Source organism: Durotheca rogersii (genome assembly GCF_024521655.1).
Source record: "Durotheca rogersii strain YMJ 92031201 chromosome Unknown GGS23scaffold_11, whole genome shotgun sequence".
Taxonomy (NCBI): domain Eukaryota; kingdom Fungi; phylum Ascomycota; class Sordariomycetes; order Xylariales; family Xylariaceae; genus Durotheca; species Durotheca rogersii.
Genome location: NW_026251242.1, coordinates 821237 through 844281, shown reverse-complemented (window position 1 = coordinate 844281; position 23045 = coordinate 821237). Strand labels below are relative to the sequence as shown.

Here is a 23045-nt window from a genome sequence, read left to right as displayed (position 1 = left end):
GCAAGACGTCGTCCTCGCATTCGGCCGTGTCCTCACCGCCACCCGCTGTGGGCTTTGCTGCCGCGGCCATAAGCACAAGACCCCGTCGTCGCAGTCATCGAGGTCTCATGAGAGACCGGACTACTAGCAGGTTGACTATCTCACCGGCCGCCACTTTCACGTCCATAGAGGCGGAGTAGTCACCTGGAGAGACTGGAGGGAACGGCGCGTATATCCAGTGCCTGAGGATGGCGCCGGGGCGCCAGAGAATGAGCGAGACACGTCGACGGTTGGTTAGCTCTCTGGGGTCAGGATTACTTGGTGCCTATAGGATTATACACACCTAATCCCGGATTTATTCCGCGCAGAGACCCAGGTTAGCGATAAATCAAATCTATTAACCTTGTACCTGAGCCTTAGAGACAGGCCTCGAAGTGCTTAAGCAAGTAGATTAACATCGCATCACCGGGTCTACGATTCGCAGCCCGAATGGCCATGCAGAGGGCGGGGCTATTAGTAGGGCGGGTGGACTTCTGTTGGTCCTCCGCCCTATGGATTCCACAGAGAATCTTACCGTCTCAGCCTCGTCCACTATTTACAAAGTAGTACACGTATGAGGCTCTGTTGCTCACGTCTGGCCGGTGGTGCTGCGGGACGTATATTATACACATGAGTTATCCTGTCTCATTTTGGTCCAACTTCACTGCCGTGACATGAATTCGTGACAGCCGGTTTTTATACCTACCTACCTAGGTATATTCGACAAGGCTGACATCTCCGTGTACGGTCTTGGGATATGGACGAGGCTTATTTGGGCCTTGACGCCTGCAGCGCCGGCCAGCTCGTTCTGTCCAGAGAGGCAACCATACAACTGTGGATGAGGTCTATTATATAAACCAAGCTCTCCCCAGGGCTCCAGTCTATTCCATCAGAATTACCATCACGCTTGTTTGATTCTCTAGCCTGCGGAACACCACTGCACTCCAATATTGCTTTACCAGCCGTTCTTGCGTCGGATATTTTCTCTGCCTTGCGACAGGCCACCCGCCTAAGACTTAGGACACTCGATCTGCGTTCCTCTGCCCTTGAAGTTCAAGGTGAGTCCCCTAAACTGCACGCCAACTGGCATACCTACCTAATACAAACCCGGACTCTAGATGTGCACCATTTGGACCCCGATATACCCTTGCGGTCACAGAGGCACATCGCAAAGACTCGCCTGCGGAAATCCAAACCGTTGCCTGCCGGACTATCGCACTTATGATCGCGAGGGCTGGTGCGGGCGCTGGAGGTGTCACACTCCGCCTTCCTCTGACGAGGACTCCGACTAGTACGATTGCGACGCAGAACTGCGTTACCATGGTTGAACTCGGTCTAGCAATGGAAGTTTGGATCGAGACGAGAGTGTGGCTAGGAATCTTGGCGCCAGCGCCTTTTTTGGATACTTTTCTTGGGAGAATGATGAGACGGCGGAGAAGGACGGTCAGGCGGTTGACTGGGCGCGTTTCACTTGATTTGCTTGCCTTGTTCTAGGGTTGGTTTAAGCTTGGTCACTATGAGTGTTGTGCTTTGGAGTTATGTCACGTAGAGGTTGCTCCTTAGCTGCGCCTCTTCGTTGCTTACCTCAGCAACAGGAGCTCTTATCTATACGCTCCTATTGCTTCCACTCCTTCAGTTATTAGTTTTTAGATAGAACAAGACCTTTTTCTCCTCCCTTCGTTGCTCGTGAGATAGCTCCTCGCATGTGCTCTCGCACCACGCGTAGCTTCTTGGATCTACGTAATAAGTTACTTATAAGGTAAGTACTTGTTAAGATTCAATTCGGCGAGATGGGAAATTGTCGATCTCGCAGTCATTTCTACCACAGTGCTCCAGCCAGTAGCTGCCCACCCAACAAACTGGAGGCCCCCACGGTTCCGGCCAAGCCTTCTCTGGCCACAGACAAACGTAATCCCGCTAGGCTCCAGTCATTAATACCTATTTAAACTACTCGAGGCTCCTCCAAACCCGTTCTTTAAACAACTACTCGAGCCTCCTCTAAGCTTTCACCCAATCGCGCCGCTCCTTTACCGTCACATTTCTCTACTCATAGCCCAAGGCAAAATGCCAGCCAACCTCATCATCCCGCGCTGCGAGCAGAATCCTGTACACCCCAACCACCCTCCTCCGCAGGACAAACCTCTCAGAATCCAGATACTTGGGCTGAACAAAATCATCGACCAACTGTTCGGCGACGGCGCAAAAATGCCATCCGAGGACCGCCCTATAACGTCCACCACTCTCGATTTCGACGAAGTAGGACTGCGATTTGCCAAGATGGCATTCAAGCAGCTCTACGGCCGCGACGTGGACCCAAACACCCCGTCCGACTTCGTCCCGCGATACCAGTACAATACGTTCCACGGAAAAGTCGGCGAATGCCAGCCGTGGGAACATGTGTGCGTCAACCCACTCTCCTTTTTCTGAGTGATTTGCGATTTTAATGTAATAGGATGGATAGGATCGACGGGTATGGCATCACCTTCGATCACCTCGTGAGTCCTGCGGACGATGATGATCCCGAGACACTCATGATAAACGTTTGCGACCCTTCTGATCCCAAAGCTGCCCCATACATCCGGTTGGATCTTGGTCAGTACAATGCCGGTCCGGAGTCGTTTGTGCTGCTTGTTCCACGATGCTGTCAGTTGAGACGTGGAACCACTGATCGCAGGGGGATCAATGGCCAGGTGAGGGAAGCAAGAGAGCATCTACGTCTGCAATCAAGCGGAGAAGCGGCCACGGGAACGGAGTAAGCGTTTGTGTTTAGTAACTTGGTCTGGTGAATACACTGCCGTCTTTGGTCTATTATCTAGTGTACATGTCGCCCTAGCTCAGCTGCCTCCTCGCAACTATAGTATCTCCATAGCTATCAAATTGCCCAAGATGTGAAGGGTTTCCACTTTTCCACAGAGGCTGCGAAGCATTATTCCTGTGTATAGCGGTTACCGCGACAAGGCCTGGACAGCGAACTATGGCGCCCACTAGCTTTACGACCAACTCTCCTACCCTCGTGTGCGCTCCTTTTAGCATACGTCGTGCGATCCGTAACCTGCGACTACGGCTTACGATTACGGCCTCGTTGATTTCCATGTCTACCGGAGGAATAGGGGGGAAAGGCACGGGTGAGGGTGTGATAAGGGGATATGCTTAGAATAGGTTTAATTCAACTAATAATTCTATAGGGGGTCTCTTAGGTCCTTGCTTCTTCTAAGTTCCTACGTCCCCTTTTTATCCTAATATATCTCGGAGGTACCCTTATACCTGGGTACCCTTGTACCTTAGTACCGAAGCTATCCGAAGCTTATCTAAGACTTTCCTTAGTAGGTCGCCGAGGTAACGGCCCTTATTACCTGATATTATCTTCCTAATTCTTATGGTCTAATTATTAGCGTAGGGTTCCATCCCGTATGATATTATTCTTTTTCTTCGGAGAAGCTCGTCTTTAAGCGTAGGTACCTAGGTTCGTTAGTTAATAGGCTTATTAGGGTTTTATTAATGGAATAACTTAACGGCTTCTCTTATTCCGTCGGTAGTAAAGTACTTCTATGGCTCCTAAGTTTAGTAGCGCTTAGCCGGTTAGCCTTCCTACTTTATTAAATACTTAATAACCTTACCGGTCCTAGCGGAGTTTAATACCTTATTTACTTCGTAGTCTTTTACCTTAATCGGGACTACTTTCCGTAGGACTTAGTTAGGGTTAGGTAATTCTTAATTACTAGCGCGGTAGGATTCGATAAGGGATACGTAGAAGGTACTATAAATACGCTAGTCTCTCGGGAGCGTTAAGGTTACGGCTATAGGCGAAACGACCTTTTAAATCTTAAAGGGGCCGAGTATCTTCTTATTTAATTTCTTAACGAGACGTTTGGTTTTAATATTACGGACGTTTAGTATAATAAGTTACCTTACTTCTAGGGGGGGTTTCTTTTTTTTATACTTATTTACTTATCCTTTTATCCGTTACCGTACTTTTTTTAAATGTTATTTAGCCTCGTTATATACCTTAATTATTTAATAAGTATAGAGGTTACTTTCCGGGTTTTTAGGGGCGCTTAGTAAAGGATTATATATTATTAGGTATTATCCGTAATTAACGTAAAAGGGTAATATACCGGTAGCTATCGAAGTAATATTATTATAGGTAAATTCGGTAGTAAGGAGTAAGCTTTTCTAGTCGTTTATTTCGTAATTTACGAAGGCGCGTAGGTATGTTTCTAGGATTTAGTTAAGTTTCTTTATTTATTTATCTATTTAAGGATAGAAGGTAGTACTTATTCTAGGCTTAACTCTTAGGAGCTTTAGAATATCCTTCTAGATATAGGAGGTAAACCGTAAGTCCCGGTCGGAGATAATATTTAAGGGAATCTTATATAACCGTTAATAATTACGGATAAAGATAGGTATTAGGTCTTCGGCTTTTTTACCGTCCTTTTTTAGCGGGATAAAGTACGTTATTTTAGTAAAGGGATTTATAATAACCTATATAGAGTCGTAGCTATTAAACATTAGTAAGTTTATAATAAAGTTTATTGCGATTATTTACTACGGCCGGTAATATAATTCCATAAGTTATAGTAATCCGAATGGAGTATATCGGGGTACCTTATTTTATTAATACTTACGATATTTCCTTACGAATTCCTTAATTATTACTTCTAGGTTAGGTTATTAAAAGTTACGGGTAATAAGCTTTATGGTTTTATTTATACTTATATATCCCGCTACTTTAGTATCGTATTCCGACTTAATTACTTCTTATTATAAGTTCTTTAGTACCTATAAACGATTTCGTCGGTAAAAGAAGCCGTCTTAGAGTTTTACCTCTTTACCGGGTTATTTTATTAGTTAGCTTTAATATTCCGAGTCTTATTTAGCCGCGTTTTTAACTTATTTAACGAACTTTTAGGTCTAGGTAGGTATCGGAATATTACTTAGCTTAATACTAGAAAGTATTACCGCTAGTAAGCCTGGATTTTTTAAAAAATGCTTTTCTTATAGGATCGTCGCTATCGGCTAGTCCTCGGCTCCTCCTTTTTTAAGGCGATATTATGGTAGTTTAGATAGAATATCGGCCTTTTTATTTTACCTTCTTAAGCGATAGTATATCATAAAGTAATACGAGGAGAGTTATTAAGCTTAGCGGGCTTATCGTCGGTTTAGTACCTTTACTATAGTAAAATACGTTAGATTCTAATGATTTAAGTATACTTTTATTTAGTATTAAGCGCCTTCGAGGTAGTATCGCTACTTTTCGAATGCGTCGATAATTACTAGTAGTTCCTTATTATATATTTTATAATTTATTTCCGCTAGGGTAAGTCGTCTTAAGAAAAAGGCTACTAGTCTTAATCTTTTTTTATCGTTCTTTTACGAGAGGATAGCCGAGATAGTAAAATCCGAGGCGTCGGCTTTAATTATTAGGACTTAATTAAGATCGAAGTATATAAGTACCGGGGCCTTCGTAAAGGTTTCTTTTAATTCCTAGAAGGCTTTTTTTATTTTAATTTCTTACTTTTATAGTTTACGGTTCCCTTTATTAGCGCTAATAATCGGTCTAGCTATACCTAAGAAGTTACGTATGAATTTACGGTAGAAGTTAGTAAACCCGATAAAGCTTTACGAGTCCTTAAGTATGGTTAGGGTACGCTAGTTAAGGATGGCTTTTATTTTATCCTTAGATATGGTAATACCTTTAGGGCTTATATTATACCTTAAGAACTTAACTTCTTGCGTTTACTAGGCATATTTCTTTAGGGCTATTACTAGGTAGTTTTCTATAAGCCGTTTTAGGACTTCTTTAATTAATTTGTTATATTTCTCTAGCGTATCGGTATAAATAAGGATATTATTTAAGTAGGCGATAATCCTTATATTTAAGAAGTCGCGGAATATATGATTTATTATAGCCTAGAAGGTAACGGGAGCGTTAATTAGTTCTATAGGTATAACGGTATACTTATATAACCTATAGCGCGTACGGAAGGCGGTTTTCCATTCGTTACCTTCCTTAATTCGTATTATATAGAAGCTAAACTTTAGATCGATTTTAATAAACTATTACGTTATTTAGAATAGATTTTATAGTTCGTTAATTAATGGAATAGGATATCGGACGGGTATTATAATTTTATTTAACCTTCGATAGTCGGCTATTAGTCTTAGCGCGTTAGGGTCCTTTTTATTTACGAATATTATAGATATTCCGTATAGTACTTTGGATTTCCGGATTCTTCCTATGGCTATTATTTCGTTTAACTAAGGCTTTAAGGCTTCTAGCTATCGTTCGCTTATAGCGTATAAGGGTCTTTATAGGGGGGTAGTTCTCGGACGGAGCTCGATAATATGGTTCTATGGTTACCGGTCAGGAAACCGTTATCCCGCTTCCTTAGTTATAATAGGGACGAAGTCGCGAAATTATTCAGGTACTTATAGTAGAGCCTCTTTTTTTCGTACTATTCCTACGCGAGTTAGCCATAGGCGATAGTTCCGGTACTAGGGCGAGTTAAAGTATAACCGCCCTTCTATAAATAACCCTTACGGGAGGTATTCCTTTATTTATTATTACGGTAAAATAACGTTAACCTTTTTATTTAATTTATTAACTTCTTAAGCGATACGGTAGATATATTCGTAGCTACGGAGCTTTAATTCGTTTATATATTAAAGTCTTCCTAACGAAATCTCGGAGCTATCGAATCTTATTAAGATCCTTAGCTTCGGGCGTTAGTTAATAAGGAGGCGTAATTATTTAACCTTAGTAGCGTTAATTAAGGATACCTCGCTACCGGTATTTAAAAGGACTCGTAAAGGATATTCCTTTCCTTAGTATTTTATTTATATTATATAAATAGGCTATCTACTTAATTTCGGTTCGTTAGGGTTACGTTAGGAGACTCGTAGTTTCTTCGCCGTTAATATTACTTCCGTTATTTCCGGCGTTCTAGGCCGCTTAATAGCCGTAATCTTTACGTTATTTTTATTATTCCTTTTTTCCGTTAACGCTTACGGGGAAGCATTTAAAAATCCCGTTCCTTATCCGAGTCGGATAGTTCTATAATACGGGGAAGCGTTTCTTTCTATCGTATAGCGGTATTAATTCTAGCTCTTTTATTAGGTAATACTTTAGGTTCTTTTATTCTTCTTTTTCCCGATGAAATTTTCTTAGGTAGCGCGAATAATTCCCGTCCTTTTAAGTTCTTTTTAGCGAAATAAGCTAGGGTTTAGTAATTATTCCTTCCGTATCGCTAGTAAGCCTTTTTATCCTTTTTTCGTTAATTAATAGCGGCTTAATTAATACCGGCTAAGGCTTCTTTATTACTTGCCTAACGTAGGTCCTTAGCTAGCGCGGGTTTCTTGCTTTTCTTGCTTTTACGTTCGTTTACCGGTTAACCTAAGTAGGAGCGAGTTTCTTTTACGGGTTACCTTTATTACTAGTCCGTTTTCGTATGCTCCTTTTACGAAGCGGATCCTCCTTTTCCCGAAATCCTTAGGTTAGTTATTATATTTTCATAGATTTAGCCGGCTTTCTTAATTATTTTAAGAAAGGCTTTATCGCTTTTAGGGATATTATTTAATCGTAATAAGGAGGAGCAGAGCGTACGCGATGCTGGAGACCCGGATATGTTCACTCGAAAGTGCACTATATCGAAGACTATAGTACGTACGATGGTCTAAGATAGATGTAACTAATGTCGCTATACTAATCGAGAGGCAAGGAATCTAATGTAGTTATCGTATCTTAGCTATGCCCCTTAGTCGTAGAGATGTAGTGGTCGCTAGCCCGAAGGCATAAGAGGTAAGGGGAGAAAAGGGGTAAAACGCAAAAGTTACTTATTCGGCCATAGCGGTACGACGAAGTAACTTAAGCGCCTATAACTAAAATAGATATACTAATCGGAGAACGACGAATCTAATGGTAAAAACGAATCTTTAATTAGGGTAAAAATAGTAAAGATAGTAATCTAATTAAGTAATGAATTAGATAATAAACTAGATAATAAGCATAGCATGTCCCGCACTTACGGGAGCTGTAGTTACTCTATATAGGCATAAGGCCTATCGTAGCGTGTCACGTAATGCATCAAGAGGGCATGTCTTACCGCACCACTACAGTAAGTAAACTAGCTTAGTTATTTCATTAGGTAAGGTACGGGTAATATAGTTCTAGAAAGTAGTTCCCGATTATTAGACGACGTCGTTAAGATTTATAAGTTCGGTAAGGTATTAGGAGATATTTCTTTAGTACTTAAGTTCTTATATTTTTTTAGAGTTACGGTATCGTTCGGCGGAATCCTTAAATCGTTTTTAAAGGGCTTAGGAATATCCTACCTAGGTATCGACGATTATTAACTTCTTTACCTAGGCTAGCCTTTATTAATACCATAACTAGGCCTTTTTAATAAGTATCGACCCTACTTAGTTAATTTTTTAAATATCCCAGGTAAAATTCTTTTCGTATGTTTTAAGGTAGGATTTAACTTTGATTTATTAAAGGCGGAACTTAGCTAGGTTTTTACCGTCGTAAGCCGTAGGTTTAACGAAATATACTAGGTTAGTTATTACCGTAATACTTCGTCGGCTATTCATAGCCTTAGTTTAGGTCTAAATTATACGTTCTTTAGCTAAGTTAAGGAGCTCTTAAGGTTCTTTAAGGATACCTAGAGGTCGTCGTAGCTTCTACGGATCCCCGTATTTGTCTCCTAAGGTATTTCGCGAAGTCCTTAACGGAGGCGGTAATCTTAATCCGGCTCTTTTTAATATAAAGGTACCCGTAACGACGTCTTAGAAACGGGCTTACGCGCGTATAGCGGTACGTTTAGCCGCGGCGTTTTAAAGTACGCCGTTAGAAATAATTTCCTTTATCCTAGCTTCGCTATTAATATATCTTCCTATAAACGAAGTCGTAAAACGAATAGCTAGTACGGGGGTAGGTATTCGAGCCCTCTAGCTAGCTTTAGCTATAATAGATTCGATATCCGTTAGCTTATTACTTAATCGTCGTTACTAATATTCTTTAATTAGGTTAGCTACGTAAGCCTTAAGGTTATCCTTAATTAGCTAGGTCTTTTCTTTTATAGCCCTAGGAGTAAGATACTCTTTACTAAGGATTTCGTTAATCTACCTATCCTTTTACGTAGCTTATAAGTTAACGTCCGTTATTAATTTATTATATTTTTCGCGTAATTAAACTAAGGCTCGTTAGTTCTAAAGGGCGGCGTTTCGGAATTAATTTATTATAGCGGTTCGCGTTTTATTTTATCGGGTAAACTTAGCTATTATTTCCTATACGTTTTAGGCGAAATAAGTACTTTATTTTACGACCTACTTTTAGAATTCCTAGATTTATATTTTTATAGTTCTTATGCTAGTAGCTTATATAGCCGTAGCGGTTTAGTAAAGCTACCGTAATTATTCGTACTACTTTTTTAGGATCGTATTCTATCGATATTTTATATCGATTTAATTAGCTAATATCGCTAGGCTTTAGTATACCTATTCCATTTATTTATATAAATCTACGATTTACTACGGAGGATTACGTATAACTATCCCTAAGTTCGCGATCTTAGGAATATTAGTTATAACTACCTTATATTCCTAGGGTTAATATATTACGAAGAATTTATCGGTCGGTTCGGGGGTTACTTTTGGCTAAGGCGCCGGAAAGGTTTGTTATCGTTCGGCTTCCTTTACCTTTAATTCGGCTATCGTAGCCTTTAGTTTATTAATCGTAGCTATTATCTAGGTAACCTCCTTTATGCTAACCGATACTAGCCTAGTAATAGCTAACCGCGGGAAGGGGAACGCCTATAGCTCGGGACTTTTAATAAAAGGTCTAGGTTAGTTTAGTAGTAGTACCGAAGCGGCGGCTATTACGTACGACGCAGGCCTAAGCGTTAGGTTTACTTATTATTAGCTTATAATATAGACTATTATTATCGTAAGGGTTAAAAGTAAATATAAAATTATCTATAACAAGGGGATATACTTAAAATAGGTTTAATTTAACTAATAATTCTATAAGGGGTCTCTTGGGTCCTTACTTTTTTTAAGTTCCTACGTTCTCCTTTTATCCTAATATATCTCGGAGGTACCCTTATACCTAGGTACCCTTATACCTTAGTACCGAAGCTATCCGAAGCTTATCTAGGACTTTCCTTAGTAGGTCGCCGAGGTAACGGCCCCTACTGCCCGATATTGTCCTCCTAACCCTTATGGCCTGATTGTTGGCGCAGGGTTCCATCCCGTGTGACAGAGGGGACCGAGTACACATCCTACGGGGCCTCGCTCGTTCCAAAGACGGTATGGAGCTGGCTGAGTATCCATAGAAGGTCTACGGCCTAACAAAGAGGCCGGTCAGCGGTTGACGGGCGTAAGTCGTGTGATACATCGACCAAGTTGGTTCATACGACTCTCACTTACACTTTATTAGCCCTGCATCACTCGCTGATAGGCTATACCTCGTCCAACGCGCCGCTCTCCCTTCCTGGCCTTTGCCCCTTTAGTCGTATAACGTGTCCTCCCTCGGCTTTACCCTAGTCTGGCCACTCGCTACTCATCCTATTCATCTAGCGCCAGCCCATTCTGTTGGCTCGTTTGGTGGGATCAAGGGTTTGGGACCCATAAGGAACACCTCTGGGAGTTGACCGCCAAGGAGAGACTTGTCAGCCAACAAAGGGCGCAGCAGCAGATGTGTTAGTCGCACGTCAATAAGGTTCAGGGGTTGGCAACTCTCGGGGGGCTAACTGGGTGGTCAATACACAAGTCTTATCACGGCTCACGATTCGGACAGACAAGACTCAGTGGAAAAAGCTTGATTTTTCTAGGTTCTAAGCTACTGCTCGTAAAGCTAAATAGCTCTAATAACTAGATACGGCCACGTTATCCTTCTCTTAATCTCTTGATCCCTTATCCCTGCTCGCTGACTCAGTCCTGACTAAGGTGAATAGGGGATGCGGCGACAAGTCCTAGGCGAAGCCAGGAGGCAGCCCAAGCCGGGCGGCTTAGGCCCCTCCGCTTCCATCTCCCAACATGATCCCTGCCACGGCCTTTCAGACCAACAACGAGTTGGATGGAGCGTTCAAGAAACACCCGGTTGTGTTCGCATCGCGCCTCTGTGCCGCAGCCACCCTGGCGGCCCACAAGCAGCCGTCTCGCCGTTGGGAGGTCGTTATCATCATCACCGCTGGAGCCTATGCGGCGGACAGCTGATCTGCATCCGCAAGGCCGAGGACGATTGTAAACTTTGACGGTTGCCACATTGGCGCCCAGGGAATCGCCGATGCACTCCATTCCCGGTCGCAATGCGATATCCTTCCACCGTGTGTACGCGTTGCTCGAGACGCCTTTTTGGAGTCCTGGAGCCCTCTAACGTCCAACAAAATCGATGCCTGGTCTTGGCCATCAGGTGGACGAGGAGTTCTTCCAATCAGAGCTCTCGCAACACCTGTTGCCTGTTGCGTCTTCTCTTTTGGCAAAATCGTAGCGGATGGCGAACTCCTAGTAAATTCCCCCAACTTCGTGCCGTTTCACCTTGGCGCACTTGTCGTCGAAATATCGCAAGTACAATCTGTCGGCTGTGTTTCCGGTAGTAGCTGTACTACAGGCGCTTACACACTTGGACGGCAGAAAAGAGCGCTGAAAGGTTTGGGAGACCTTCACACCCATGTCGACAGGAACGTCGAGTAATCGAGGAGCCTAGGAAGAATCGGCTTTCAGTGCTTGCGGGTATTGGCTAGTGTGAGGTGGCTGGCGTTGAGTCTCCTGTCATAGAGTGGTTATCCTGCGTTGGTTGGCATGGTGAGGTCTTGTGTATCTGAGAAATCAGTAGGGAGAGGAGACTTTTATTTGGTTCTGTGAAACGCTTACAGTGGTCCAAGCATAATTCTTCCCTTTTTGTCTGCGGATGCGCTTCGCACCGTGGCCGGAAGGGCCTACATCTCGCTGTAACTCGTACAACGTACCTATTATTCTCTTCCCCGGCCAGTCGCTCAGTCTACACTGCCCTCCGATCCTCTGAACATGGCAGCCCATGACGTTCAGATCGACCATATCGGGGGCAATGATGACGAAACCCAGATATTCGCTCATGCGCACGACGGAAAAGGAGCTGCGCTCACCTTCCGAGTCTCCCGGAATAGTGCGCGGCCTCGGAGCCTCGCGAGCCGCATTGTGACATGCTTTCACGAACTGCCCATCACGTCCGGCAGCGAGACGTTTGCAGAGCGCGCCGCGATGCGCACGGCGCTCGGCGATGCGGTCCGCCAGGCATGGCCGAACTGCGTGTATGCGGCGGCTGCACCGGACGCGGTCGTTGACCTTGACGGCGATGCGGAGGGGCAGATCGACTGGCGCGTACAATATGCGCCTGCGCTCTATCAGCAATATTTGGACGCGCTCTCACCGGCCGACTCCCTACTCATGAACGATGCCGCGCAGCGGAGTTTCAAGTACGTCGACCATCGAGACCTCATCATAGTCTACCGCCTGCCGGGAAGGGGGACGTCGGCTGTCGTGCGCCGAGCTTCGACGGCCAAGTCTGAGTCGCTGTACGTCTTGAAAGGCATCGATTTCGGCGACTTTCTGACGTCCCGGGATGAATTTACCCACGATCGGGACGTCTTCTATCGCGCAATCCAGACCCTGTCCTCGATACCACCGCATCCTAACATCTTATCCCCCCCACGGATCATCGCCGTGGCCAGACATCCAGGAGACGAAGGCCGAGCCCTCGTGTGCGGCACTCTCTATCCTTTCATGGCGCGTGGCACTCTGGACGATCAGGTCACGAGATGCGAGAAGGACGGAGGGCGCCTTAGATTGCGAGACAAGGCGCGCTGGTACCTTCAGATGTCTTCGGCCGTCGCGCACACGCACCACACGGCGCACACATACCACATGGACATCAAGCCGGCAAACGTCCTCGTGGACGACCAGGGAAATACGATCCTGATCGACTGGGAGCAGAGCGGGGCTCCCCTCTATACACTCGCACCAGAAGCAAATGGCGAATGGGATGTGGACGAGGTGGGCGAACTAGGTGCTCCCTCGAAGCTGGTGTACAAGCAATACCAGGGACCGACGCGGGTGAACCTCCCCAGAGGTCGGCCAGCATGGAACGTTTTCCCGGAGTGGAGCAGGCGCTGGCCGAGGGCTTGTGAGGCGGCAGTGGTATTCAGTCTGGGCCGGACCATGTGGATGCTGCTGCAGGAAGTGCAGCAGGAGGGTGTCGAAGATCTCGACCCCAAAAGGATCATTGTTAACTGGAGCGATAATGCTGGTGACATACCAGATCACTGGAAAGCTGTCGTGATGCGCTGCCTAGAGCACGATCCCAACAAGAGGATCGGGCTGACTGATCTCGTGCGGTTCTGGGAGGGTCAGCAGCAGGTCTCCTTAACTCAACTGTTGTCTAGCACTGAGGGACTGGTGGGATCGCCGCGCGTCCCAGAAGTGCGCTTCGTGCGCGCGCCGAGACGTCTTAGGGAGTTTCTGGTTGAGTTGGCACATGTGTAGGAGTGTAGCTAGTCAGATATTTCCACCAGGTCAGCCCACACGATATTACTATCACGTTCCGATCTGTCTGTCAGTCTCTACGCCCGATTTACCCTCCCCCTGTCACGGAGCTGAACCAGTAAATTCGGTGATCCCCACCAAAATAGATGCTTACAGTAGTCCCACAAGAGAGCTCTCGCCCTTTCTATGAGGTTGTCTTTCTGTGTCTGTCGGTCTGTGCTCTGTTGCGGATGTGTCGTTCCCTGGAGATGAGAGGCGTCGAACTGGTCCTTGTTAAAGGGCAACGTTGTGAGCGGCCGGCTCACATCCCCCTCGTCCTCTATATCCATGACGTGTATTCCCTCTTCAAGGAACGAGATTTTTTGTTCGTACGTGCTGAGAATTCTGTGCATTAAATAATTGAACGCGCGGTACGAGTTGCGGTTGGGGTAGTACATCCTTGCAACTGCCATGGACGGCATGCCTCGTGGACAGCATTCATCTTCGTTATGTCAGTCTCGTAGTAGCCTCGTTAGCAAGCCTCGCATGGATCAGACAAACTTACTGAGGTCTTCATCCGTGTAAAATTCGTCGAATTTATGCCCGTTCTTCTTTTTAGCTGGAGCAGAGTATGAGCCAGAGAAGAATGACAGAGCGAATAGCCGCAATTACGTCTGCTTACTATCTGTAATTCTCTGGAACATGCTTGGAGAAGCCTGCGGTTGCATCGTGGCCGTAGTTGGGTGGAGCTGATAAGGAGCTTCTCGAGTCTGAGGGTTGCAGTCGCTCATCTTTTCCGACGAAACAATGCTCTCTAGAAGAACTGGGCTCTTTTACCTCTCACTTGAAGAGCCTATGGCTCAAGCTTTAGCGGATGAGAAGTCTTCCGTGGCAAGCTATACCTAATGTCCATGCTCCCTGGCGATATAGTCAGTATGCATGGAGCCTGCTTGGGATGACTCGGCTGCCGGCGCATATGTATTATTATCCTGTACAGACTGGAGGGGGAAAAGTTAGCTCTGATCAGTTCAAATTTAACACTGCGTCTACGAACAAAATTTAGAACCGCAAGAGAAGATCCGGATAATATGTTGAAGTGGTCGGGTCTAAGGAGGTGACTGAGGTAGCGTTCTGTCCACTTCCTATTATCTCGTGCTTACCATCCAACGTGCTAGTAAGCGAGGCCACGTAAAGAAAAGGAGAGGGGGGGAAAGGAAAAAGATGGAAAAAAAAGAGATCAGCGGTGTCACTTTTCAGCCGCGCCACTTTTCAGCTGCGCTTATGATTTCTATTTTGCTCATCCCTCCACCGTAACCGTCTCTTGTGAACTCGCCTCCGGTAAAACGTTCCGAGGTGAAAAAAGAACAGGAAACATCCTGTCCCAACCTGCCTTATATTATATGCGAGGCTCTATAATACAGAAGGCAGGTTTAGGGCATTCATAATATTACCACGAATTACCGGCCCGGCCATAGCTAGAGACCAATATCTTCACTAGTGACAAATCTCTTCACCAGTGACAGCCTTGCATCCCATTGTCCATCGTAGCCCCCCCCCGAGAAGTCGCAAAAGCGCCCTCACAGAAGCAGGCAAGCCAGTATAAGGTCCTGTTTTGGCCCTCGAAAGAGGGATATGTCGTATGATCTGTAGTTTTGTTCGCTTACTGCTACTGAAGGCCCGGCGGATACTGTCTCTCTGTGAGGGGCTTTACACTTACCAGCACTTCCCACCATTCTACTGGGCGCAGCCCAACCGATCGTCGACCATGTTGGAGCCTAATCAAACGATTTATACCATACGAATCTTGGTGTGCTTTAGGTAATATCCCTGTTCCCAACCCCCTTAGAACATGGCCCGTAGTTTAGGGAATGTGAACATATACCTAAGAGACACCTCCCTCTTAATCCTCTACGAGGGGCCTGTGAACCGTCCCAGAAGCTTCAAAGACGTCACCATCTATAGTCAGCTATGAGAAACACGCTAGGACAAAGGTCGTGTATCCAAGGTGCGAACACCCCTCCCCCCACCCCCTCTCATCACCGCCTTTTTATTGAGATATCCTTCAACATTATTGCTAATCTAATACCTCCAGCGGCTGAGGCTAGATAAGATCACGTCATCCAATGGCTAGTGCCACGGGGACAAAGCAAGAATCTTTAGCTCTTCCACGGATTCAATTTAAACCCAATAATATCCCCGAAGCCAGCCTCTTTATCATACAATATAGTTCTCATCCTCAAGGAAAAGTGGAGGAAACTCAAAGCGAGGATATGCAATTTGGGAAAACCGAGAAGAGGGGGGCGACGAGGAAATACCCTGCAAGGATTATCTCCTTTCAACATCGGCCTGCCACTCCCTGGGGCCGATGCCAATAGGGAGGATGAGGAGGCCCCCAGGGGGTCGTCGTGATCGCTGTTGGAATATCATAAACGGGATTACATGGGTGTTAGACCCTGTAGCCTTGCGAACGTTAGGCAAGCACTCCCGAGGACGCCATCGGACTTCAGCATTGGGCAAATCTTAGATTGCGTCAAGGGTAACTAGTCTCATATGTCATTTTCTCATTTCCTCGGGTCGCCGAGTGTGCTGGTTGCTGTCCTAACACTGCCTCCTCCTAACAGGCTATGCCATGTGCTGTAAACGTAGCAGCCATGCGGGTGCGCGCTTGTTCTTACACCTAGTCCAGCAGGATGCCACGAGGGTTGGTCTATACGCTATCGTGTCTCTTTTTTTTCCTATGCGCGTACAAGGCGCTGATAGCAAAGAAGCCTTGGGCCCACGCAAACCGGAAACATGCCGCAAGGTATCTGGGAGGCAAGGCAACCTCCCGCAATACGAGAGTTACCTTCCCCATGCATAGTTCTCCCATTTTGCACCTCCTAGAGCCAGGGACAGGAAATCAACGGCACGTCCGTGAGTCATCGATGGGCCGATATAAATGCTACATTGGAATGGGGATGAGGTTTGCGTACAGAGGTCTCCTATTAGGGTTTGTGTAGAGATAAGTGTTCAAGGACTACCGTCCACGTGCAGTACAAGGACTTACTACCCTGTGCTGTGCGTAGATAGACTATGTTAGTCAAGCGACAAGAGGTTATTGAAGGTACTTACAGCGAGGCCTCCGTCCACCGATAACCATATCATCGCCGCCATTAGAGGATTTTCCAACCCGAAAGAGGAGGAAATAAGTTACCTCGGAGGTTTTGAGACCTAGAAGTCAGCGTCGTCCGGGCCACGGAGACTAACGAAGCCCTAGGAGCGATTTCGAGGCTAGCGGTGCTACTCGGGTTGAGGCACAACGTGACAAAATGGATCACCAGAAGGTCGCCCGCGGGTTACAGGGCTGTACATGACACACGGGTTACCAGTCGGTCTGAGCAGTTGTGCCGACTGCCTTAATATGCCTACCTATTATAATAAGATATAATTGTGGCTTAGTTGTCATTCTCCCTCACATGGTTCTCTTTAATATCCTGTATGCTCGCCGCTTGAGCCCGAGGGCCTCGTTTTCTTGTATTTGTCTGCCGTTGTGGCAGGGCAGGTCCCGCACATAATACGTGTACATTGCAACACTGCATTCTGGGATGAGCGGTAACAGATGCTATTATGGCATCGCAGAATGCTAATACCCAATGCCCTGAATAAAAATTTTCTTCTTCCTTTTCAGTGCACTAGCCTTGATAATATGAAGCAATTAAAGCCAATGGCTCGCAAGAAGCTCACCGTGCCGTGACCATGTACGTGGGTGCTAGTAAACAGCGGGTTTATTGGTGCTACTGAATCTTAACTCCTGCGTGCGTGACAGGCTACGTGCGTGGTCTAGCATGAGTCTGGTGACGAATGCTGTCGTTTGCATGTATGTGTGCATGTGCAGGCGTGTAAGCGTGTAGGCATAGGCACGGAAGCGAGTGCTAATCTGCCGGACTGTTTGGAGAAGGGGAGAAGGGGAAGAGGGAAGAAGGGGAGGAGGGGAGAGAGGGCGAGCGAGGCTATCGAGCTACGGCCCGATCCTAGGTAGCTGAAATTCTCGTCTGGGACATGCTTGACGATTCGTCCCGAGTTGTGCCACGACCTGCACGTACACATATCATGCCAGGCTCCGACAAATTCGAGGAGAAGATTGCCGAAGATTAGCGGGTGCCGACACCCTCCTAACATGCTGAACCGACAGGTTGCTCTAGGTGCATCGAGATCAGGAACTAGATCAGAGCAGCCAGGTAGAACGAGCGTCCCCATTGCGAATGCACTGCCATACAATATACGTCCCCCCCCCCCCCCCCTTTCCCCCCTGGTTGAATGGTGGTGACTTCTCGTGTATGCGGCACATGTTTCACCCAGAGCTGTCGAGAGGCAAGAAAAGGCCCTGACCTATCTCTCCTTGGTAGTATCTAGCAAAGCGCATGCGTTCCCCAAGAGCTTCCATCCAAGATACGAAAAGAGGCGAAAGAGACAACCTATTTGTACCTCAAACACCTGTGCCGAAACCACAGCGCCCGCTTGACGCGGTCCAAAGACGCCAAGATATCCGCACGAAACTTTGCTACGGTATTATGAGAGTCTCGCGTCAAGGTTTTGACTTCTTGAAGGAGGAGAACATTGATCATTTAGCATGGCTTGAACGTCGCCTCAAGTCTATTTCACTTTGGGCAAAGTTCAAGTTGGGTACTCGAAGCCGAACATAAGGAGTTTGAAGGCCAAGTTGCTCGTGAGACAATTAAGTTACCTAGTGTCCCCGGCCTAACCCACCCCAGAGAAGGAGAAACCAAAAGACTGCACGGAAATCTGGGATTGCAAGCGTTCCTTACGTGTTAGCTCGTGGGTGGTTTTTAGCTGGTTTGCTTTACTTGTTAGTTCACTTCACTTGCTCGGTCACTTCACTTGCTAATTTACTTCACTTGCTCGTTTACTTTACTTTGCATATGGACGCTAGCTCGCCGTCGAAACCCTCCCGGACTCCGTGAAAAACAGAGGACGTATTAATAACACACGACTTTGCCCTACTCCTCTAAAAGATTGTACGGGAATGTGGGACTGTGAGTGTGCATTGGCTTCCTAGGTAGCAACGCCCAGGCGGCAGAACGGACTACGCGGGGACTTGGCAGTAGGTAACCCTTCAAGGCTAAGCGTGAGGGAAGCTCCGTTCCCACGGCAGCTTATGTGACCCCTTCACCTTGTTTGCGTTGATTCTCGCACACATCAGTAATATGGCCGGATATCCTTGCGTGCGTCGCCCGACAGGGTAGCTCAAGGACGCATGTTGCAGTGGAGGCCTCAGCATTGGGGCTCTGCTTGTGCACAGCTTCCGCAGCTTCGGCCCGCATGTCTCTTTCCTCGGGCCTCTTCGGCTATTTTGGATGTTCGCGTGGTCTATCGAAGCTTGCTGAGATCATCGCATCTTGATAGAGCGTGGGCAGCTGAGAGAGGTTATCTGCGATATCTGAAGGGCGGTTTGGCTTAGGCAGATATTAACGGAATTATTACATGTCCAGGTACTCAAGGGTGACCTAATAGTACGCGAATTCTCGTTTCAGTGATGACCCGGGGTCAAACCATCTCTAATACTTCCCCCTTTCTCCTGCCTGCGGAAAACTAGATTACCGTCCGCCTTCCCACCTGGGCCTGATACCGAAGCTATTGCTCAGGGACACCAGGTTCTGTGCAATCCGCTCTGGTTGCCCTACCTGCTTTACAGCGTTTGATGTCATCGATAATCTTCATGCAATTCGGATAGTTGATATCCAGCTCCATGCCCTTTATCCGCTGCAGTCGCATCCTCATCACTGCTCCAATCGCCCCAGGATTATCCCTAGTAATCATCTGCTCGCAATAATCGACATCCGGATCCCAATCCTCATCCTCATCCCACTCCTTCCATGCTTCAATCATCTTATCCTTAAACCCACACTGCGCAAGATCGATGATAAAGGGCGTCTGTGAGCGTTTGTCTACCACCACGTTGCGTGGCGCACAATCGCCCATGAGGACGCCGCGCCTGTTAATTTCATGCGCAAAATCGACCGCAGATTGTACTATACCTGGCCACTTCTTTGGGTCGGAAGGGGCCAGCGGTGAGGTGGGTAGGTCAGATAGGTTATATCCATGGATAAGTTCCAGAAGAACGCCCTTGATCTCGAAGTAACGCGCCATTGGTGACTGCAGCAGGTCCCGAGGTACGTCCGAGTTCCCCAGCACGAGGCGCACATGGGCGTACATCCGCGGTATTGACCTGCCCTGGAGGTCTCTTAACCGCGCGTATGCCTCGGTCTCGCAGTCGAAGTACTCAACGCACGACTGCCACAGGGCCGCCTCGTACTTCGCGTTGCCTTCTGGGGTGTCATCGTGGAAATGCGAAGGTGACCGAGGGAGGATTTCGGTCTTCTTTTCCTCTTCTAGCTCGCTAATGAAAGGGCCCATCTTTCCTCGCCGGACGAATGACTGGAATTCCGCTTCGTCTGCCGTTATGAGAGGCATGATCCTGTTCCGGATTCTCCGAAGATCTATGCCGAACCGACGGTCATAGAGCTTGAGGACTGCGCGGAAGCGGGAGCCTGACCTGGTGTTGATGATGACGTCCATCACGGGAGACATGGTGATGTCGAACGTTTTGGAGATCGTTGCCGTAACCGACTGAGAGAAGGGCAGACTGCAGCAATTCTGGAGGACTTGTAGCTGCAGGGTCTTCCCTGCCTGGTATGGCACAGGAATGATGTTGTTGGGCCTGAACGGCATGCCGGTAAGCAAGGTCATTAGTAAATCTGTTCAGCTTCACTTACATGCTCAAGTCGCAGATCTAGATAGAATAACGCGATGATTTATTAAGAAAGTATGTGGTCAGTAAAAGACGACATAAATTCGAGGGATTAAGAGATGCAAAGATGCTGATAATCGAAGATGAAAATCGATTTGTTCCTCGCTATGTTTGTTGTATAGATTCACAATGTTGGTTAGGGTGGTAGCGCTGCGCCTGGCCGCTTGAAGGTTGTTGGTCGGGTAGCCGCCAATGTCTCAAGTCCGAGAGTGAATCTATTTTAGGCAGCCGTCCATTCACAGGATACGAAAATGACTACCTTGAAGTATTATTTATAGTAGGGGTACGGATTATAAAAAATTTTATTTACTTTAAATTTTTTAATAATAATAATAATAATATTATTATTATTATAGTACGGTTCTTATAGGGTTTTAAATAAGTATTTTTATAGGTTTCGTATATATTTACTATCCATTCTTCGAATTTATCTAGGTACCTAGAGTAGGTATTACCGCCACACAGAGTAGATATTAGACATTCGCTCCTTTCATCGCTACCCATCGCCATGCGTTTGTACGCACCTTCGTCTTCTTCTTCCCAGAGTTGTTTGTTACTCCCTTCTCTCCCACCTGCCATCACCAGATCCGCACCTGGGGCAGCTGTGGCTGTGTTCCCCTATCCGTCCTTCCAACAGCTTGCCCACGCTGTCCCTCTTCAGTCCCAGCAAGATCACAACCAACACATCTATATCTGGAACTTTTAAGAGCCGAGATCGAATCCGCCTCAGGGCAGACTTTCTAGAATGTGCCTCCATTATCAACCTAGGTCCACATTTTAGTCCGTAAGCGCTTCCTTAGCTACCACTGAGCCACACTAGCAAATTGTCACGTAGCAATTGAACCAGCCCTTACTTATATGCCTACATACCGCAAAGCGTAAATGTAGGCGTCTACGTTTTACGCGACACAGATGAATATTGGAAAGTTGTCAAATTGTATCCGTCCTATGTGGAAAAAGTGGCCCGGGTTGTAGGCCGGGTCGGGCCTCAAAGAGATGGCCAAAGCCAGGCGATACATTCACAGACTTCGGGTGAGCCTATTTGCCTCGAGCTTCTATCATGCTGCCACAATTCTCTTGATATTGACTTACCAAGGCCAGGCTTCAAGTCGTTTGGCCCCTTGACCCGGAGGCCCTGGGCTAAGCGCGTCTTGGGGTGCTTGCCTGACCTCGTCTGCAAACCCTCCGTAAGTAGGCAATCACGACACGCTTAGTCCAAGGCCTCCGGGTGAAAGAGCCAAACGATTATTCAACTGCTGGGACACTACGTCCCGATTATTCAACTGCTGGAAACGGATATAAAATGATCAGCGACTCGCTGGTCGAGACGTGACACTACGTCCTAACCGTCCTCTAAGGCCCCAAACCCCCTCCCCTCCCACCGGCAAAGAGTAGACAGCAGGCTCCGGATTTCCTCATATTCTGCTTCTTGCGCTATTCGACTACATAGTGTGAAGTCGACATTCCTGGGAACAACCGTCCAGAGTAGACAGCAGGCTCCGAATTTCCTCATATTCTGCTTCTGGAGCATTCAACCACACAGTCCGAAGTCACCATGCCTAGGGCCAGGCGTCCAGAGTCTGTCAGGCTCTCTCGAGATGACTGGGACGACATGCTCACCTATCTGGAGTACGCCAACTCAAATCATGTCAGTGCTATAACGTGGGACGTTCACTGGACGCCAACACACGGCGAAACCCGATCCTACTCGAAACGAACATTTCACATCGGAGTTCGCTACGCGAACGGCCGGTACTCTTCATGTATTCTTGTTGACACGGTTTCATGGGATGAAGTACCCGTCGAAGGCACCATTCACCATTGGGGAACCACTCCGCCGAATTTGGGCGAAATTGTCGAACACTACCGGACGCTATACAAAGTCCAACCCGCTTCGAGTAACCTTAGATATCAACCCAGACAAAACGACGACAACAATGGTGGCGCCGGCGCATCTGGCGGCGGATGGAAGAAGGAGGTGAAGAAAGATGACTACGGCGGATATTTTTACATTGGCGAAGACGAGGAATATCATGCTTGCGACTCTGAAGGGAATGAAATTCAGACGACGGACAGGAAGACTGGATACCGGACCTCGAACCCTCGTGGCATCGTCGTGGTCTTTGCTGACTCTCGGAATCAGACATATTATTACTCCCACGGAAAACCTAAAAGCTGCTCGCTGAAGGAAGATCCAAGGTCGGGTACGTATTATTTCGTCGATGACATGGGCAGGGAGCGCGATGCTCAGTACGCGGGGACGAAACCGCGGTGGATGGGCGGGTACTCTGCGTCTCGGAGCAGCTATGGACAGTCATCTGCGTCTCGGAGCAGCTATGCGCAGCCATCTGCATACTCGTCGTATGGTTCCCACTCATCTTACGACTCATCTTCCAAGACCTCGCGAGTACAGTACCTCACCGACCCTAAGTCTGGCAGGAAGTACTATGTTGGCGCCGACGGCCAGGCTCACTGGGCTTAAAAGAAGCCCTTGTACGGTTTCGGTTTCGACGGGTGGGGTGTTCGGTGTTGGCGTATGAATAGCACGCCGGTCAACATCTGGCAGACTGTGTTTACTGTAGGTAGGGTTTCGGATGAGTATTTACATGGGTCTCGCACTCATATTTCACCCACACTTCAACCTATATTATTCGTCTTAGACTGCTATGCATTGTAGATAGTTATTACACTCTCTTCTCGCCATCCTTGTCGCTGTGCCTTC

At 46.9% G+C, this 23045-nt stretch overlaps 4 protein-coding genes across 4 annotated transcripts; 3 read left to right on the top strand and 1 right to left on the bottom strand.

Moving 5' to 3' along the window:
• The first annotated feature begins 1677 nt into the window (after positions 1 to 1677).
• Positions 1678 to 3199, top strand: GGS23DRAFT_570054 (uncharacterized protein). Its single transcript, XM_051516487.1, has 2 exons — positions 1678 to 2417; positions 2480 to 3199. The coding sequence occupies exons 1-2, from the start codon at positions 2083 to 2085 to the stop codon at positions 2772 to 2774; spliced, it is 630 nt and encodes a 209-aa protein (XP_051371613.1). The 5' UTR covers positions 1678 to 2082; the 3' UTR covers positions 2775 to 3199.
• An 8886-nt stretch (positions 3200 to 12085) lies between these two features.
• Positions 12086 to 13658, top strand: GGS23DRAFT_605403 (kinase-like protein; the record flags this gene model as incomplete). The annotated part of the gene is made up of 3 exons (XM_051519752.1): positions 12086 to 12192; positions 12231 to 13449; positions 13566 to 13658. The coding sequence occupies 3 exons, from the start codon at positions 12086 to 12088 to the stop codon at positions 13656 to 13658; spliced, it is 1419 nt and encodes a 472-aa protein (XP_051371612.1).
• A 5237-nt stretch (positions 13659 to 18895) lies between these two features.
• On the bottom strand, positions 18896 to 20545 carry GGS23DRAFT_570041 (uncharacterized protein). The gene is made up of 2 exons (XM_051516486.1): positions 20289 to 20545; positions 18896 to 20233 (listed from the first exon to the last, which is right to left on the bottom strand). Coding segments are annotated over exons 1-2 (1089 nt in total). The 5' UTR covers positions 20291 to 20545; the 3' UTR covers positions 18896 to 19146.
• Positions 20546 to 21511: 966 nt separating this feature from the next.
• On the top strand, positions 21512 to 23026 carry GGS23DRAFT_74470 (uncharacterized protein). Its single transcript, XM_051521242.1, has one exon. It carries the CDS (start codon positions 21879 to 21881, stop codon positions 22803 to 22805), a length of 927 nt encoding a protein of 308 aa, XP_051371610.1. The 5' UTR covers positions 21512 to 21878; the 3' UTR covers positions 22806 to 23026.
• Positions 23027 to 23045: the final 19 nt, after the last annotated feature.